General features: G+C 43.4%; 1 protein-coding gene across 2 annotated transcripts in view; it reads right to left on the minus strand.

The window, feature by feature from the left end:
- LOC124033552 (protein unc-13 homolog C) overlaps nt 1-19,540 on the minus strand; it is a 265,043-nt gene that overhangs the window by 88,667 nt on the left and 156,836 nt on the right. The window contains exons 20-25 of one of the 2 annotated variants that reach the window (XM_046345588.1): nt 18,576-18,702; nt 10,151-10,247; nt 9,512-9,655; nt 9,108-9,185; nt 8,872-8,949; nt 7,450-7,476 (exon numbers count right to left, since the gene is read on the minus strand). In XM_046345588.1, coding sequence (XP_046201544.1) covers nt 7,450-7,476; nt 8,872-8,949; nt 9,108-9,185; nt 9,512-9,655; nt 10,151-10,247; nt 18,576-18,702 — 551 coding nt within the window. The remainder of the gene's footprint in view (nt 1-7,449; nt 7,477-8,871; nt 8,950-9,107; nt 9,186-9,511; nt 9,656-10,150; nt 10,248-18,575; nt 18,703-19,540) is intronic. The other variant, XM_046345590.1, reaches the window with a different exon arrangement.

Consider the following 19,540-nt stretch of genomic DNA (forward strand, 5'->3'; position numbering starts at 1 on the left):
TAAAGAATGTTAGGGACGGTAGGAGACTTATCTTTAGTAGGCCTAAAGGGTTTTATAAAGAATGTTAGGGTGGTAGGAGACTTATCTTTAGTAGGCATAAAGTGTTTTATAAAGAATGTTAGGGTGGTAGGAGACTTATCTTTAGTAGGCCTAAAGGGTTTTATAAAGAATGTTAGGGACGGTAGGAGACTTATCTTTAGTAGGCCTAAAGGGTTTTATAAAGAATGTTAGGATGGTGGGAGACTTATCTTTAGTAGGCCTAAAGGGTTTTATAAAGAATGTTAGGATGGTGGGAGACTTATCTTTAGTAGGCCTAAAGGGTTTTATAAAGAATGTTAGGATGGTAGGAGACTTATCTTTAGTAGGCCTAAAGGGTTTTATAAAGAATGTTAGGGACGGTAGGAGACTTATCTTTAGTAGGCCTAAAGGGTTTTATAAAGAATGTTAGGATGGTGGGAGACTTATCTTTAGTAGGCCTAAAGGGTTTTATAAAGAATGTTAGGATGGTGGGAGACTTATCTTTAGTAGGCCTAAAGGGTTTTATAAAGAATGTTAGGATGGTAGGAGACTTATCTTTAGTAGGCCTAAAGGGTTTTATAAAGAATGTTAGGATGATAGGAGACTTATCTTTAGTAGGCCTAAAGGGTTTTATAAAGAATGTTAGGGACGGTAGGAGACTTATCTTTAGTAGGCCTAAAGGGTTTTATAAAGAATGTTAGGATGGTAGGAGACTTATCTTTAGTAGGCCTAAAGGGTTTTATAAAGAATGTTAGGATGGTAGGAGACTTATCTTTAGTAGGCCTAAAGGGTTTTATAAAGAATGTTAGGATGGTAGGAGACTTATCTTTAGTAGGCCTAAAGGGTTTTATAAAGAATGTTAGGATGATAGGAGACTTATCTTTAGTAGGCCTAAAGGGTTTTATAAAGAATGTTAGGGACGGTAGGAGACTTATCTTTAGTAGGCCTAAAGGGTTTTATAAAGAATGTTAGGATGGTAGGAGACTTATCTTTAGTAGGCCTAAAGAGTTTTATAAAGAATGTTAGGATGATAGGAGACTTATCTTTAGTAGGCCTAAAGGGTTTTATAAAGAATGTTAGGATGGTGGGAGACTTATCTTTAGTAGGCCTAAAGGGTTTTATAAAGAATGTTAGGATGGTAGGAGACTTATCTTTAGTAGGCCTAAAGGGTTTTATAAAGAATGTTAGGGACTGTAGGAGACTTATCTTTAGTAGGCCTAAAGGGTTTTATAAAGAATGTTAGGGACGGTAGGAGACTTATCTTTAGTAGGCCTAAAGGGTTTTATAAAGAATGTTAGGATGGTAGGAGACTTATCTTTAGTAGACCTAAAGGGTTTTATAAAGAATGTTTGGGTGGTATGAGACTTATCTTTAGTAGGCCTAAAGGGTTTTATAAAGAATGTTAGGATGGTGGGAGACTTATCTTTAGTAGGCCTAAAGGGTTTTATAAAGAATGTTAGGATGGTGGAAGACTTATCTTTAGTAGGCCTAAAGGGTTTTATAAAGAATGTTAGGGACAGTAGGAGACTTATCTTTAGTAGGCCTAAAGGGTTTTATAAAGAATGTTAGGGACGGTAGGAGACTTATCTTTAGTAGGCCTAAAGGGTTTTATAAAGAATGTTAGGATGGTAGGAGACTTATCTTTAGTAGACCTAAAGGGTTTTATAAAGAATGTTTGGGTGGTATGAGACTTATCTTTAGTAGGCCTAAAGGGTTTTATAAAGAATGTTAGGATGGTAAGAGACTTATCTTTAGTAGGACTAAAGGGTTTTATAAAGAATGTTAGGATGGTAGGAGACTTATCTTTAGTAGGCCTAAAGGGTTTTATAAAGAATGTTAGGATGGTAGGAGACTTATCTTTAGTAGGCCTAAAGGGTTTTATAAAGAATGTTAGGATGGTAGGAGACTTATCTTTAGTAGACCTAAAGGGTTTTATAAAGAATGTTAGGATGGTAGGAGACTTATCTTTAGTAGACCTAAAGGGTTTTATAAAGAATGTTAGGGTGGTATGAGACTTATCTTTAGTAGACCTAAAGGGTTTTATAAAGAATGTTAGGATGGTAAGAGACTTATCTTTAGTAGGCCTAAAGGGTTTTATAAAGAATGTTAGGATGGTAGGAGACTTATCTTTAGTAGGCCTAAAGGGTTTTATAAAGAATGCTAGGATGGTAGGAGACTTATCTTTAGTAGGCCTAAAGGGTTTTATAAAGAATGTTAGGATGGTAGGAGACTTATCTTTAGTAGGCCTAAAGGGTTTTATAAAGAATGTTAGGATGGTGGAAGACTTATCTTTAGTAGGCCTAAAGGGTTTTATAAAGAATGTTAGGGACGGTAGGAGACTTATCTTTAGTAGGCCTAAAGGGTTTTATAAAGAATGTTAGGGATGGTAGGAGACTTATCTTTAGTAGGCCTAAAGGGTTTTATAAAGAATGTTAGGATGGTAGGAGACTTATCTTTAGTAGGCCTAAAGGGTTTTATAAAGAATGTTAGGGTGGTAGGAGACTTATCTTTAGTAGGCATAAAGTGTTTTATAAAGAATGTTAGGATGGTAGGAGACTTATCTTTAGTAGGCCTAAAGGGTTTTATAAAGAATGTTTGGATGGTAGGAGACTTATCTTTAGTAGGCCTAAAGGGTTTTAAAAAGAATGTTAGGATGGTAGGAGACTTATCTTTAGTAGACCTAAAGGGTTTTATAAAGAATGTTTGGATGTTAGGAGACTTATCTTTAGTAGGCCTAAAGGGTTTTATAAAGAATGTTAGGATGGTAGGAGACTTATCTTTAGTAGGCCTAAAGGGTTTTATAAAGAATGTTAGGGACGGTAGGAGACTTACCTTTAGTAGGCCTAAAGGGTTTTATAAAGAATGTTAGGATGGTAGGAGACTTATCTTTAGTAGGACTAAAGGGTTTTATAAAGAATGTTAGGATGGTAGGAGACTTATCTTTAGTAGGCCTAAAGGGTTTTATAAAGAATGTTAGGATGGTAGGAGATGTATCTTTAGTAGGCCTAAAGGGTTTTATAAAGAATGTTAGGATGGTGGGAGACTTATCTTTAGTAGGCCTAAAGGGTTTTATAAAGAATGTTAGGATGGAAGGAGACTTTTTCTTTAGTAGGCCTAAAGGGTTTTATAAAGAATGTTAGGGTGGTAGGAGACTTATCTTTAGTAGGCATAAAGTGTTTTATAAAGAATGTTAGGATGGTAGGAGACTTATCTTTAGTAGGCCTAAAGGGTTTTATAAAGAATGTTAGGGTGGTAGGAGACTTATCTTTAGTAGGCCTGAAGGGTATTATAAAGAATTTCAGGATGGTGGGAGACGTATCTTTATTAGGCCTAAAGGGTTTTATAAAGAATGTTAGGATGGTAGGAGACTTATCTTTAGTAGGCCTAAAGGGTTTTATAAAGAATGTTAGGATGGTAGGAGACTTATCTTTAGTAGGACTAAAGGGTTTTATAAAGAATGTTAGGATGGTAGGAGACTTATCTTTAGTAGGCCTAAAGGGTTTTATAAAGAATGTTAGGATGGTAGGAGACTTATCTTTAGTAGGCCTAAAGGGTTTTATAAAGAATGTTAGGATGGTAGGAGACTTATCTTTAGTAGACCTAAAGGGTTTTATAAAGAATGTTAGGATGGTAGGAGACTTATCTTTAGTAGACCTAAAGGGAATTATAAAGAATGTTAGGGTGGTATGAGACTTAACTTTAGTAGGCCTAAAGGGTTTTATAAAGAATGTTAGGATGGTAAGAGACTTATCTTTAGTAGGACTAAAGGGTTTTATAAAGAATGTTAGGATGGTAGGAGACTTATCTTTAGTAGGCCTAAAGGGTTTTATAAAGAATGTTAGGATGGTAGGAGACTTATCTTTAGTAGGCCTAAAGGGTTTTATAAAGAATGCTAGGATGGTAGGAGACCTATCTTTAGTAGGCCTAAAGGGTTTTATAAAGAATGTTAGGATGGTAGGAGACTTATCTTTAGTAGGCCTAAAGGGTTTTATAAAGAATGTTAGGGTGGTAGGAGACTTATCTTTAGTAGGCCTAAAGGGTATTATAAAGAATTTCAGGATGGTGGGAGACGTATCTTTATTAGGCCTAAAGGGTTTTATAAAGAATGTTAGGATGGTAGGAGACTTATCTTTAGTAGGCCTAAAGGGTTTTATAAAGAATGTTAGGATGGTAGGAGACTTATCTTTAGTAGGACTAAAGGGTTTTATAAAGAATGTTAGGATGGTAGGAGACTTATCTTTAGTAGGCCTAAAGGGTTTTATAAAGAATGTTAGGATGGTAGGAGACTTATCTTTAGTAGGCCTAAAGGGTTTTATAAAGAATGTTAGGATGGTAGGAGACTTATCTTTAGTAGACCTAAAGGGTTTTATAAAGAATGTTAGGATGGTAGGAGACTTATCTTTAGTAGACCTAAAGGGTTTTATAAAGAATGTTAGGGTGGTATGAGACTTATCTTTAGTAGGCCTAAAGGGTTTTATAAAGAATGTTAGGATGGTAAGAGACTTATCTTTAGTAGGACTAAAGGGTTTTATAAAGAATGTTAGGATGGTAGGAGACTTATCTTTAGTAGGCCTAAAGGGTTTTATAAAGAATGTTAGGATGGTAGGAGACTTATCTTTAGTAGGCCTAAAGGGTTTTATAAAGAATGCTAGGATGGTAGGAGACCTATCTTTAGTAGGCCTAAAGGGTTTTATAAAGAATGTTAGGATGGTAGGAGACTTATCTTTAGTAGGCCTAAAGGGTTTTATAAAGAATGTTAGGGTGGTAGGAGACTTATCTTTAGTAGGCCTAAAGGGTATTATAAAGAATTTCAGGATGGTGGGAGACGTATCTTTATTAGGCCTAAAGGGTTTTATAAAGAATGTTAGGATGGTAGGAGACTTATCTTTAGTAGGCCTAAAGGGTTTTATAAAGAATGTTAGGATGGTAGGAGACTTATCTTTAGTAGGACTAAAGGGTTTTATAAAGAATGTTAGGATGGTAGGAGACTTATCTTTAGTAGGCCTAAAGGGTTTTATAAAGAATGTTAGGATGGTAGGAGATGTATCTTTAGTAGGCCTAAAGGGTTTTATAAAGAATGTTAGGATGGTGGGAGACTTATCTTTAGTAGGCCTAAAGGGTTTTATAAAGAATGTTAGGATGGAAGGAGACTTTTTCTTTAGTAGGCCTAAAGGGTTTTATAAAGAATGTTAGGGTGGTAGGAGACTTATCTTTAGTAGGCATAAAGTGTTTTATAAAGAATGTTAGGATGGTAGGAGACTTATCTTTAGTAGGCCTAAAGGGTTTTATAAAGAATGTTAGGGTGGTAGGAGACTTATCTTTAGTAGGCCTGAAGGGTATTATAAAGAATTTCAGGATGGTGGGAGACGTATCTTTATTAGGCCTAAAGGGTTTTATAAAGAATGTTAGGATGGTAGGAGACTTATCTTTAGTAGGCCTAAAGGGTTTTATAAAGAATGTTAGGATGGTAGGAGACTTATCTTTAGTAGGACTAAAGGGTTTTATAAAGAATGTTAGGATGGTAGGAGACTTATCTTTAGTAGGCCTAAAGGGTTTTATAAAGAATGTTAGGATGGTAGGAGACTTATCTTTAGTAGGCCTAAAGGGTTTTATAAAGAATGTTAGGATGGTAGGAGACTTATCTTTAGTAGACCTAAAGGGTTTTATAAAGAATGTTAGGATGGTAGGAGACTTATCTTTAGTAGACCTAAAGGGTTTTATAAAGAATGTTAGGGTGGTATGAGACTTATCTTTAGTAGGCCTAAAGGGTTTTATAAAGAATGTTAGGATGGTAAGAGACTTATCTTTAGTAGGACTAAAGGGTTTTATAAAGAATGTTAGGATGGTAGGAGACTTATCTTTAGTAGGCCTAAAGGGTTTTATAAAGAATGTTAGGATGGTAGGAGACTTATCTTTAGTAGGCCTAAAGGGTTTTATAAAGAATGCTAGGATGGTAGGAGACCTATCTTTAGTAGGCCTAAAGGGTTTTATAAAGAATGTTAGGATGGTAGGAGACTTATCTTTAGTAGGCCTAAAGGGTTTTATAAAGAATGTTAGGGTGGTAGGAGACTTATCTTTAGTAGGCCTAAAGGGTATTATAAAGAATTTCAGGATGGTGGGAGACGTATCTTTATTAGGCCTAAAGGGTTTTATAAAGAATGTTAGGATGGTAGGAGACTTATCTTTAGTAGGCCTAAAGGGTTTTATAAAGAATGTTAGGATGGTAGGAGACTTATCTTTAGTAGGCCTAAAGGGTTTTATAAAGAATGTTAGGATGGTAGGAGACTTATCTTTAGTAGGCCTAAAGGGTTTTATAAAGAATGTTAGTATGGTGGGAGACTTATCTTTAGTAGGCCTAAAGGGTTTTATAAAGAATGTTAGGGACGGTAGGAGACTTATCTTTAGTAGGCCTAAAGGGTTTATAAAGAATTTTAGGATGGTGGGAGACTTATCTTTAGTAGGCCTAAAGGGTTTTATAAAGAATGTTAGGATGGTGGGAGACTTATCTTTAGTAGACCTAAAGGGTTTTATAAAGAATGTTAGGGTGGTGGGAGACTTATCTTTAGTAGGCCTAAAGGGTTTTATAAAGAATGTTAGGATGGTAGGAGACTTATCTTTAGTAGACCTAAAGGGTTTTATAAAGAATGTTAGGATGGTAGGAGACTTATCTTTAGTAGACCTAAAGGGTTTTATAAAGAATGTTAGGATGGTAGGAGACTTATCTTTAGTAGACCTAAAGGGTTTTATAAAGAATGTTAGGGTGGTATGAGACTTATCTTTAGTAGGCCTAAAGGGTTTTATAAAGAATGTTAGGATGGTAAGAGACTTATCTTTAGTAGGACTAAAAGGTTTTTATAAAGAATGTTAGGATGGTAGGAGTTCTGTTTGGTAAAGGTTGTTAGGTAGGAGTTCTATGTTTAGTAAAGGGTGTTAGGTAGGAGTTCAATGTTTAGTAAAGGGTGTTAGGTAGGAGTTCTATGTTTAGTAAAGGGTGTTAAGTAAGATGGTAGGAGTTATATGTTTAGTAAAGGGTGTTAGGTAGGATGGTAGGAGTTATTAGGAGTTATATGCTTCGTAAAGGGGGGTTAGGATGGTAGGTGGTAGGAGTCCTATGTTTAGTAAAGGGGGGTTAAGATGGTAGGAGGTAGGAGTCCTATGTTTAGTAAAGGGGGTTAGGATGGTAGGAGGTAGGAGTCCTATGTTTAGTAAAGGGGGGTTAGGATGGTAGGAGGTAGGAGTCCTATGTTTAGTAAAGGGGGGTTAGGATGGTAGGAGGTAGGAGTCCTATGTTTAGTAAAGGGGGGTTAGGATGGTAGGAGGTAGGAGTCCTATGTTTTTAGTAAAGGGGGGTTAGGATGGTAGGAGGTAGGAGTCCTATGTTTAGTAAAGGGGGGTTAGGATGGTAGGAGGTAGGAGTCCTATACTACACACCTTGCAAAAGGACACAGCCCCCTCCTCCTTGAAAGAGAGCAGGGTAGAATGGGGAAACACAAGACCACAGAAGACATAACTCAAGGCATTTAAAACGTTAGAAACAGGAGAGAGACACCATGCACATAACAGAAAACTGTTGCTATATTCTCAGGATCAGACAGACACAGACACAGGCAGAGAGAGACAGAGACAGAGAGCGAGAGAGAGACAGACATACCAGATAGAGAGACATGCAGATATACTTAGAGGGAGAGGCAGACAGACAGTTAGACAGACATATATAATTAGAGGGAGAGGCAGAGATGCAGAGAGGCAGAGAGTCAGACAGAGAGGCAGAGAGGCAGTCAGTCAGTCAGTCAGTCAGTCAGTCAGTCAGTCAGTCAGTCAGTCAGTCAGTCAGTCAGACAGACAGACAGACAGACAGACAGACAGACAGACAGACAGACAGACAGACAGACAGACAGACAGACAGACAGACAGACAGACAGACAGACAGACAGACAGACAGACAGACAGACAGACAGACAGACAGACAGACTTAGATGGAACAGAGAGAGGCAGATAGACAGACAGATGGACTTAGAGACAGACAGACTTAGGGGGGACAGACAGACAGACTTAGGGGGGACAGACAGACAGACTTAGGGGGGACAGACAGACAGACTTAGAGAGGGACAGACAGACAGACAGACAGACAGACAGACAGACAGACAGACAGACAGACAGACAGACAGACAGACAGACAGACAGACAGACAGACAGACTGACTGACTGACTGACTGACTGACTGACTGACTGACTGACTGACTGACTGACTGACTGACTGACTGACTGACTGACTGACTGACTCAGAGCAGGGGGACAGATAGACTTACAGACAGACTTAGAGGGGGACAGAGAGACTTAGAGAGGGACAGAAAGACAGGCTTAGAGGGGGACAGACATACAGACTTAGAGTGAGAAACAGACAGAGAGACAGACACTTAGAGGGGGTCTGACAGACAGACTTAGAGGGAGAGACAGAGAGACAGACAGACAGAAATCGTTGAGGGGGACATGCTAGAATATCTGAAACCCAAGACACAGACTAAGGGCTTTCCCCCATACATTCATCAAACATTTATAAAACAACATTTATAAAAGAAACAAAGTAGAACGTACAAGACCAAACAGTATGGAGGGAGAAGAGTTAGAAGAGTGGAAAAATAGAACGAGACTTCAGAGGGATAGTGACAGATCTAGGGGGAAGGTGAGAATTGCCTGATGGGGTATGACAGGGATTAGGGCCAGGGAGGGTCTGGGAACATGGGGATATGAGGGGGGAAGAAGAGATCCAGACCTGCTTGCCTCCCATGGTCTTGGGGTTGGGGTAAAGGGTAAGGGGTATGTATAAAGGTAAGGGGTTGCTACAGTACAGACCTGCTTGCCTCCCATGGACTCAAACATCTTCTCCAGCTGAACTCTGAGCTGCTGGATGTTGTTGATGAGGATGCAGGGCTGTCACAGAGACACAGTCATGTTATTATACATATAGAATGTAACAGTACTATTCAGAACCAGACTGGCCAGAGGGAAGTTTAGGTAAATGCTAGATGGGCTGGTCCATCTTTTTTTCTGTGCAGAATGATCATTATGTGCATCTAGAGAACACTTACCACTTTCTCCTGGTTCAGATACAAGCCAAAATCCTTGGTTATGATTGCAGCATACTGCAACAGAACCTTGTTGATGGTCTAGAAAAAATACAAGAACAGGAATGAACAATACTGAGTTGTAACAATATCAAAACACTTAGAAATAGTATTGGACACATTCACAGTCAAACAGTCAAACAGTCAAACACACACACACACACACACACACACACACACACACACACACACACACACACACACACACACACACACACACACACACACACACACACACACACACACACACACACACACACACACACACACACACACACACACACACACACACACACACACACACACACACACACACACACACACACACACACACAGCTAGGGACATTAGGTTGGGGTTAGTGCCTGACCTTAGCAAAGCGGCACATGAAGTGAGCCAGGGCCTGTGGGTTGGGGCACTCCAGCTTCTTAATGATCTCAAAACTCTGGTTGAGCTGAGTGAACACATCCACCACCGAACAGGAGAACAGGACATGTTCTGACGTTGGCTGGAACTAGAGAAAGAGACAGAGAGAGACAGAGAAAGAGACAGAGAGAGACAGAGAAAGAGACAGAGAGAGACAGAGAGAGGCAGAGAAATAGACAGAGAGAGACAGAGAAAGAGACAGAGACAGAGAGAGACAGAGAGAGGCAGAGAAATAGACAGAGAGAGACAGAGAAAGAGACAGAGAGAGACAGAGAAAGAGACAGAGAGAGACAGAGAGAGACAGAGAGAGACAGAGAGAGACAGAGAGAGACAGAGAGAGACAGAGAAAGAGACAGAGAGAGACAGAGAGAGAGACAGAGAAGGAGGGAGGGAGAGAGTGAGAAAAAGCTTTAGTACTTCACAATGGTGCAGTATTTCATTGGGGTGAGCAGAGCAGCAGAGTGCTGTATGTCAACACTGTTGTTATTTATTCATCCCTCACTGAGAAGAGACAGAGGACTACCAGACAGTGAATGAGTGAGAGTGAGCGAGTGAGAAAAGAGGAGTGTGTGTGAGTACTCACACCAAGCTTCTTGTCGCTCCCCAGAGCTCCGTGTAGGAAGTCCATGGCAACATCCTCATTCTCAGACAGCCACTGAATGACAAACGGCTCGAACCACCTGGAGGACACACACACACACACACACACACACACACACACACACACACACACACACACACACACACACACACACACACACACACACACACACACACACACACACACACACACACACACACACACACACACACACACACACACACACACACACACACACACACACACACACAGAGTTCAGAATGTCACCTTTAATTTGAGGGTATTTTCATACACATCTGTTTAACTGTTTAGAAATGAAAGCACTTTATGTATCTAGTCCCCCCATTTGAAGGTGTCATAAGTATTTGACAGTTTCTCTTGTAGTGTATTACATTTAGTCAAAAGTGTTGGTCCTCTGATCCGTCTCTTCGGAAGAAGAGGAGGAAATTCATTACAGAATCACCCACCCACCAAGGACAGAGCGGTGTGGTAAAAAACAGCAGTGAAGACAGCAGCAGCAACAACAGCGGCCAGCATCACAGGAGGAATGGACATGGGAGGATCTATTGGACGGCAAGGGTTGCTACACCTGGGAGGAGATCCTGGCGGGAAAGGATCGCCTTCCATGGGAGCAGGTGGAGGCAGCTAGGAGAGCAGAGGCAGCGAGAGCTGAGCGGCGGCAATATGAGGAGCCAGCACGGCAGTGCGACAGGTACGAGAGGCAGCCCCCAATTTTTTTTTGGGGGGGGGGACACGAGGTGTGGTACTAAGCCAGGTAGCAGACCTGAGCTCACTCCTCGTGTTTATGATAAGCAGCGCATTACTGGTCAGGCACCGTGTTATGCGGTTAAGCGCACGGTGTCACCAGTGCGTGCCCATAGCCCGGTGCGTGATAGGGCAGCCCCCCGAAAGTGCCATGCGAGTGTGGGCATTGAGCCAGGGCGTATGGTGCCTGCTCAGTGGGTCTGGTCGCCGGTACGCAGTTTTGGTCCAGGTTATCCTGCGCCGGCTCTGCGTGCTGTGTCTCCGGGGCGCTGGGAGGGTGCAGTGCGTCCTCTGCCTGCGCTCCGCTCGTGCCGGGCAAATGTGGGAGTGGAGCCTAAGGGAGAGGTGCGTGTAGTAAGCACTAGATCTCCCGTGCTTACCCATAGCCCGGTTCAACCTGTGCCTGCACTCTGGAGGGTCCGGGCTAGAGTAGTTGTCCAGCCTGGGGAAGTGGTGCCAAGGTTGTGCACCAGAGCTCCAGTGCTCCCCCACAGCCCGGTCCTTCAGGCTCCTCCTAACACCAAGCCTCCTGAAGGTCTCCCCAGCCTGGTGGTACCTGTGGCAGCTCCACGCACCAGGCTGTCTCTCTGTTTCCTCCCTGCAGGTGGTCCCGCCTGTCCGGCGCCGCTGCCTCCTGTGGCAGCTCCACGCACCAGGCTGTCCCTCTGTCTCCTCCCTGCAGGTGCTCCCGCCTGTCCGGCGCCGCTGCCGGAGCGTCCCGCCTGTCCGGCGCCGCTGCCGGAGCCCCTCAGCCCAGAGGCGCCAGAGCCCCTCAGCCCAGAGCCCCTCAGCCCAGAGGCGCCAGAGCCCCTCAGCCCAGAGGCGCCAGAGCCCCTGCCCCTCTGTCCCGAGCCCCTGCCCCTCTGTCCCGAGCCCCTGCCCCTCTATCCAGAGCTTCTGCCCCTCTGTCCCGAGCTGCCCCTCTGTCCAGTGGGGTCATTGAGAGGGGTTGCCATGGTGAGAAAGCCACGGAGGCGGACAATAAGGCAAACTAAGACAATGGTGAAGTGGGGTCCGCTTCCCGCGCCAGAACCGCCACAGCGGACAGACGCCCACCCAGACCCTCCCCTATAGGTCAAGGTTTTGCGGCCGGAGTCCGCACCTTTGGGGGGGGGTACTGTCACGTTCTGACCTTTATTTCCTGTGTTTTGTATTTAGTTAGTATGGTCAGGGCGTGAGTTGGGTGGGCAGTCTATGTTTGTTTTTCTAGGTTTTGGGAATTTCTATGTTTCGGCCTAGTGTGGTTCTCAGAGGCAGGTGTCATTAGTTGTCTCTGATTGAGAATCATACTTAGGTAGCCTGGGTTTCACTGTGTTTGTGGGTGATTGTTCCTGTCTCTGTCTTTGCACCAGATAGGACTGTTTTGAGTTTTCACATTTCTTGTTTTTTGTAGTCAGTTGTTCATGTGTACCTTAACGTATTAAAAAGAACCATGGTAAATTACCACGCCGCGTATTGGTCCTCTGATCCGTTTCGCCTCTCCTCTTAGGAAGAAGAGGAGGAAATTCATTACAAAGATGCAGTAGATGATATAGAGTACAGTATATACGTATACATATGAGATAAATAATGTAGGGTATGTAAACATTATATTACAGTTTTTTTCGATTGCTAAACGACAGTGGGCACAACTGGAGTCACATGTGCAAAACTCTAACTACAGTCTGCACTACCAACAGTCACCTGAGCTAAACAGTTCACATCACCTGCAAAACTCATTCCAAGCAACACAACTCTTAACACATGGCTCAAAACACGCTCAGTGCAGCCAAACACTATGCACAACCCTCACTGAGAACACACACTGTCACTCAGAACACACTGAGAGTAAAAACACTAGCATCAAACACCAATACAGAAAATACAAACTTTTCATCTTTACAGTTTGAACAATTTCAGTGACTTCATACAAAGTAATATTTTCTTCAAAGAAAAGAGTGACATTCTTTCACATGATTTATTAAAATTTTTAGAACATAACAATTCTTTAAGGTAAATGAAAATTAGCAGTTTGCTTCAATAGTCTGTAGTAATTTACGGGATTACAGTAATGATAAAAAAAGGTAGAAACTAAAAGTACATACTGTAATTCGAACAAATAATTGAGGTGCTAATCCTGCCTCTCTCTAGCATCAGGCCACAGGTTTTCTTCAACATCACATCTAATGTTTTCTCTTGCCATGCACCTGGGGAAGAACCTTCTGGAGTGCCTTATCCATCCCTGGCAGTCCTCTGGACTCGTGTCCTCACATCCAGCACGCATGGCTTCCAAAAAGACATTTGGTCATGTGGGTGGTGACCAAACACTTTCCACCTCCAGGCAGAGAAACTCCTCTATTGGGTTGAGGAAGGGTGAATATGCAGGCAGGTACAAAACCATAAATCTGTGATGTGCTGCAAACCAATCTGTGACAGCTGCAGAGTGGTGAAAAGCAACGTTATCGCAAACTATGACAAAAACTTGGGGGTTTCTTACTGGCTCCCCCTGTTCTGCTGGCACTAGCTGAGCATAGAGCTGTTCTAGGAAAGCTATAAGGCTTTCTGTGTTGTATGGGCCAATGAGTGGTGTGTTGAGAAGCAAACCATCATTGGCCATTGCAGCACACATGGTGATATTTCCCCCCTTTGGCCTGGAACCTCCACAGTGGCCCTTTGACCTATAACATTCCTTCCTCTGGTTGCACCCTCAACCCTGCCTCTCTCAATGAGAGACCATGGTTCCCGACATGGTCTATAAGTGTTTGGTCAGTTCATGTGGAGTTTGGTCTACATGAACTGCTGCTGTGCAGACTGTAGTTAGAGTTTGGTCCACATGAACCGCTGCTGTGCAGACTGTAGTTAGAGTTTGGTCCACATGAACCGCTGCTGTGCAGACTGTAGTTAGAGTTTGGTCCACATGAACTGCTGCTGTGCAGACTGTAGTTAGAGTTTGGTCCACATGAACCGCTGCTGTGCAGACTGTAGTTAGAGTTTGGTCCACATGAACTGCTGCTGTGCAGACTGTAGTTAGAGTTTGGTCCACATGAACTGCTGCTGTGCAGACTGTAGTTAGAGTTTTGCACATGTGACTCCAGTTGTGTCCACTGTCGTTTAGCTATCGAAAAAAACTGTAAAATGTTCAAATATATCATTATCAGCCAGCACTCTATCTTCAATCTCCCGCAGTTTTATTGTATTGTTGACAACAACCATGTCAACAATAGCATTTTCCTGCGCATCTGAACATATTTTTCCTCTTCCCCCTGTTGGGGGCAGCCTTTGGGTCCTGTTGTAAAAATATATTTTACAGTCAAACTTACTGTAATATATATCTGTGTAAATATTCTATAATTGCAATACAAAATAGATTCCTGTAATGTTTTCATTTACTGTAAGGATGTAACCCCCCCATGTTTGCATGATGCCACTTTGGATCTTTGCAGATTGGGTTGCACCCTCAACCCTGCCCCTCTCAATGAGAGACCATGGTTCACGACATGGTCTATAAGTGTAGCCCTTATTTCATTTGAAATAACAGCTCTTTGTTTTCTTTGTCTTCCTCCATGCATCCGCCCTCTCCCTGCCACCCTTCTCCCTCCACGAACCCATCTTCCTTGTTCCATTTCCAAAATGAGTCTTTCTGAGCTCTACCTATATATACTGTAATATGTGTGTGTGTTCACTAACAAGTCTAAAACAAGACACCTGCTTAGCCTTTCAGCTGAAATTGCAATCAGCAGTGTTTGAAAGGCACAAGGCTGAAATCTATTCCGTTTTGAATGTGTGGTTCACAGTTTTGACTGCAGTGTGTTAGCATTTGAACAAAGTGCTGTAAATCCACAGTGTTGTGCAGGTTGTGGTTAAAGTCATGGGATAAGTGTGTAGCGTTTTGAAAACTGTGTTCAAGCAATGAAAAATAAACTAGAGTTTGGTCCACATGAACTGCTGCTGTGCAGACTGTAGTTAGAGTTTTGCACATGTGACTCCAGTTGTGTCTACTGTCGCTTAGCAATCGAAAAAAACTGTAAGTAGCATTGTTTAAAGTGGCTAGTGATATATTTGACATCAATTCCCATTATTAAAGTGGCTGGAGTTGAGTCAGTGTGTTGGCAGCAGCCACTCAATGTTAGTGGTGGCTGTTTAACAGTCTGATGGCCTTGAGATAGAAGCTGTTATTCAGTCTCTCGGTCCCAGCTTTGATACACTTGTACTGACCTCGCCTTCTGGATGATAGCGGGGTGAACAGGCAGTGGCTCGGGTGGTTGTTGTCCTTGATGATCTTTATGGCCTTCCTGTGACATCGTGTGGTGTAGGTGTCCTGGAGGGAAGGTAGTTTGCCCCCGGTGATGCGTTGTGCAGACCTCACTACCCTCTGGAGAGCCTTACGGTTGTGGGCGGAGCAGTTGCCATACCAGGCGGTGATACAGCCCGACAGGATGCTCTCGATTGTGCATCTGTAGAAGTTTGTGAGTGCTTTTGGTGACAAGTCGAATTTCTTCAGCCTCCTGAGGTTGAAGAGGCGCTGCTGCACCTTCTTCACGATGCTGTCTGTGTGGGTGGACCAATTCAGTTTGTCTGTGATGTGTATGCCGAGGAACTTAAAACTTACTACCCTCTCCACTACTGTTCCATCAATGTGGATAGGGGGGGTGTTCCCTCTGCTGTTTCCTGAAGTCCACAATCATCTCCTTCAGTTTTGTTAACGTTGAGTGTGAGGTTATTTTCCTGACACCACACTCTGAGGGCCCTCACCTCCTCCCTGTAGGCCGTCTCGTCGTTGTTGGTAATCAAGGCTACCACTGTTGTGTCGTCCGCAAACTTGATGATTGAGTTGGAGGAGTGCGTGGCCACGCAGTCGTGGGTGAACAGGGAGTACAGGAGAGGGCTCAGAACGCACCCTTGTGGGGCCACAGTGTTGACGATCAGCGGGGTGGAGATGTTGTTACCGGCCCGTCAGGAAGTCCAGTACCCAGTTGCACAGGGCGGGGTCGAGACCCAGGGTCTCGAGCTTGATGACGAGCTTGGAGGGTACTATGGTGTTAAATGCCGAGCTGTAGTCGATGAACAGCATTCTCACATAGGTACTCCTCTTGTCCAGATGGGTTAGGGCAGTGTGCAGTGTGGTTGAGATTGCATCGTCTGTGGACCTATTTGGGCGGTAAACAAATTGGAGTGGGTCTAGGGTGTCAGGTAGGGTGGAGGTGATATGGTCCTTGACTAGTCTCTCAAAGCACTTCATGATGACGGAAGTGAGTGCTACGGGGGCGGTAGTCGTTTAGCTCAGTTACCTTAGCTTTCTTGGGAACAGGAACAATGGTGGCCCTCTTGAAGCATGTGGGAACAGCAGACTGGGATAAGGATTGATTGAATATGTCCGTAAACACACCAGCCAGCTGGTCTGCGCATGCTCTGAGGGTGCGGCTGGGGATACCGTCTGGGCCTGCAGCCTTGCGAGGGTTAACACGTTTAAATGTTTTTTTCACCTCGGCTTTAGTGAAGGAGAGTCCGCATGTTTTGGTTGCGGGCCGTGTCAGTGGCACTGTATTGTCCTCAAAGTGGGCAAAAAAGTTATTTAGTCTGCCTGGGAGAAAGACATCCTGGTCCGTGACTGGGCTCGTTTTCTTTTTGTAATCCGTGATTGACTGTAGACCCTGCCACATACCTCTTGTGTCTGTTGAATTGTGATTCTACTTTGTCTCTATACTGACGCTTAGCTTGTTTTATTGCCTTGCAGAGGGAATAGTTACACTGTTTGTATTCGGTCATGTTTCCGGTCACCTTGTCCTGATTAAAAGCAATGGTTCGCACTTTCAGTTTCACGCGAATGCTGCCATCAATCCACAGTTTCTGGTTTGGGAATGTTTTAATCGTTGCTATGGGTAAGACATCTTCAACGCACGTTCTAATGAACTCGCTCACCGAATCAGCGTATTCGTCAATGTTGTTGTTTGACGCAATACGAAACATATCCCAGTCCATGTGATGGAAGCAGTCTTGGAGCGTGGAATCAGATTGGTCGGACCAGCGTTGAACAGACCTCAGCGTGGGAGCTTCTTGTTTTAGCGTCTGTCTGTAGGCAGGGAGCAACAAAATGGAGTCGTGGGCCTTATATGCATTGCGGAAGTTAGAATAGCAATGATCCAAGGTTTTACCAGCCCTGGTTGCGCAATCGATATGCTGATACAATTTAGGGAGTCTTGTTTTCAGATAAGCCTTGTTAAAATCCCCAGCTACAATGAATGCAGCCTCAGGATGTGTGGATTCCAGTTGGCAAAGAGTCAAATAAAGTTAGTTCAGAGCCATCGATGTGTCTGCTTGGGGGGGAATATATACGGCTGTGATTATAATCGAAGAGAATTCCCTTGGTAGATAATGCGGTCCACATTTGATTGTGAGGAATTCTAAATCAGGTGAACAGAAGGACTTGAGTTCCTGTATGTTGTTGTGACCACACCACGTCTCGTTAACCATAAAGCATACGCCCCCGCCCCTCTTCTTACCAGAAAGATGTTTGTTTCTGTCGGCGCGATGCGTGGAGAAACCAACTGGCTGCACCGACTCTGATAGCGTCTCTCGAGTGAGAAATGTTTCCGTAAAGCAAAGAACGTTACAGTCCTTGATGTCCCTCTGGAATGCTACCCTTGCTCGGATTTCATCAACCTTGTTGTCAAGAGACTGGACATTGGCGAGTAGTGTGCTAGGGAGTGGCGAGCGATGTGCCCGTCTCCGGAGCCTGACCAGAAGACCGCTTCGTTTGCCTCTTTTACGACGTCGTTGTTTTGGGTCGCAGGCTGGGATCCATTCCGTTGTCCTGGGTGGAAGGCAGAACACAGGATCCGCTCCGGGAAAGTCACATTCTTGGTCGTACTGATGGTGAGTTGACGCTGCTCTTAAATTCAGTAGTTCTTCTCGACTGCATGTAATGAAACCTAAGATGGCCTGGGGTACTAATGTAAGAAATAACACGTAAAAAACAAAAAAAAACTGCATAGTTTCCTAGGAACGCGAAGCAAGGCGGCCATCTCTGTCGGCGCCGGAAGTTGGATGCATTTGCAGTTTGTTTCAGTTGTGTTTCGGTTTATGTTGTGCCCAATAGAAATGGCAAATAATATATTGGATCATTTTGGAGTCACTATTATTGTAAATTGTTAGGTTTTATTGTTATATTTTATTGTGATTTTGTTATGTGTCGGACCCCAGTAAGACTAGTTGTCGCCATTGGCATCGGCTAATGGGGATCCTAATAAAATGTATTTGGTTCCAGCTACAAAAGGGTTCTACATGGAGGCAAAAGGGTTCTCCAATGGAGATAGTCCGAAGAACCATTTTTAAAACTTTTTTTAAAGAATGTACCATGATTACGGACAATTATGAAGGAATTGTGAATCACGATGAGTGAAAAACTTGGAGGGATAAATATCATACCTCCAGAAAAATGCTTACCTCCCCTGTTATTGGTAATGATGAGAGGTAGCATGTTTTGGGGGCATAATCTTTGTGCGCGTGCGTGTGTGTGTGTGTGTGTGTGTGTGTGTGTGTGTGTGTGTGTGTGTGTGTGTGTGTGTGTGTGTGTGTGTGTGTGTGTGTGTGTGTGTGTGTGTGTGTGTGTGTGTGTGTGTGTGTGTGTGTGTGTGTGTGTGTGTGCATGCAGTACACTACTTACAGAGAATACTCAGGGGGTGTGTCCTTGAAGGCAGCCAGTTCACGGACGTACTCGTTGTGGAACCACTTGACTTTAAAGTGAAGGTTCATGTATTCTGTGCTCTTGCATAGACGGTGCTTATCGTGCTCTGTCAGGGGAAATGAAAAAGGCAGAATGTTAACATGCATGTCTGGACTGAGGTATGATGTGGTGAACTTTCCTCAGGAGTAAAAGGCTGAAACAACCAATCAAGCTAATAGGGGAGATCTGATATCCAGACCCACGGAAGTGGACAGCGATGGAAGTTCAGCACCACAGAAGACTGGACAGCGACTGCTGGGTGCAGGCAGTCACTCAACTCTTGTGCTACATCCTGATTCTCCACCCTTCTCTCAAAGTGCACTTCTACACTCCCTGCCATGGATGGTGGAGACTCCCTCCAGCCAATGTTTACAGCAATCATTTGAAATCCATGACAGGGAGTTTGCAAGTGCACATTTTCATGGAAGAGAGGAGAATCGGAACAAGGACAAGGTGAATCCTGAAATATATCCAGGTAGCCAAGAAGTGAGAAGCCTGGAAGGGTTTACATTCTCTGATTTACATTCTGCAACAAGTCCTGCTAGACCTATAACATGGCTGACCTAGTCTCACGTTGTCATACCACTAATGTCACGCGTGAGCCTGGTTCGCGACAAGGCTATGGCTGACCTGATATTGACAGAGACAGGTAATCTAAGACAAGACCAGGAATCCTGTAAACACAGACACTGGTAGTGACATGACCTTGGTGGACACACACACTCACACACACACACTCACACACACACACACACACACACACACACACACACACACACACACACACACACACACACACACACACACACACACACACACACACACACACACACACACACACACACACACACACACACACACACACACACACACACACACACACACACACACACACACACACACAC

Source organism: Oncorhynchus gorbuscha, linkage group LG04, assembly GCF_021184085.1.
Source record: "Oncorhynchus gorbuscha isolate QuinsamMale2020 ecotype Even-year linkage group LG04, OgorEven_v1.0, whole genome shotgun sequence".
Lineage (NCBI taxonomy): Eukaryota > Metazoa > Chordata > Actinopteri > Salmoniformes > Salmonidae > Oncorhynchus > Oncorhynchus gorbuscha.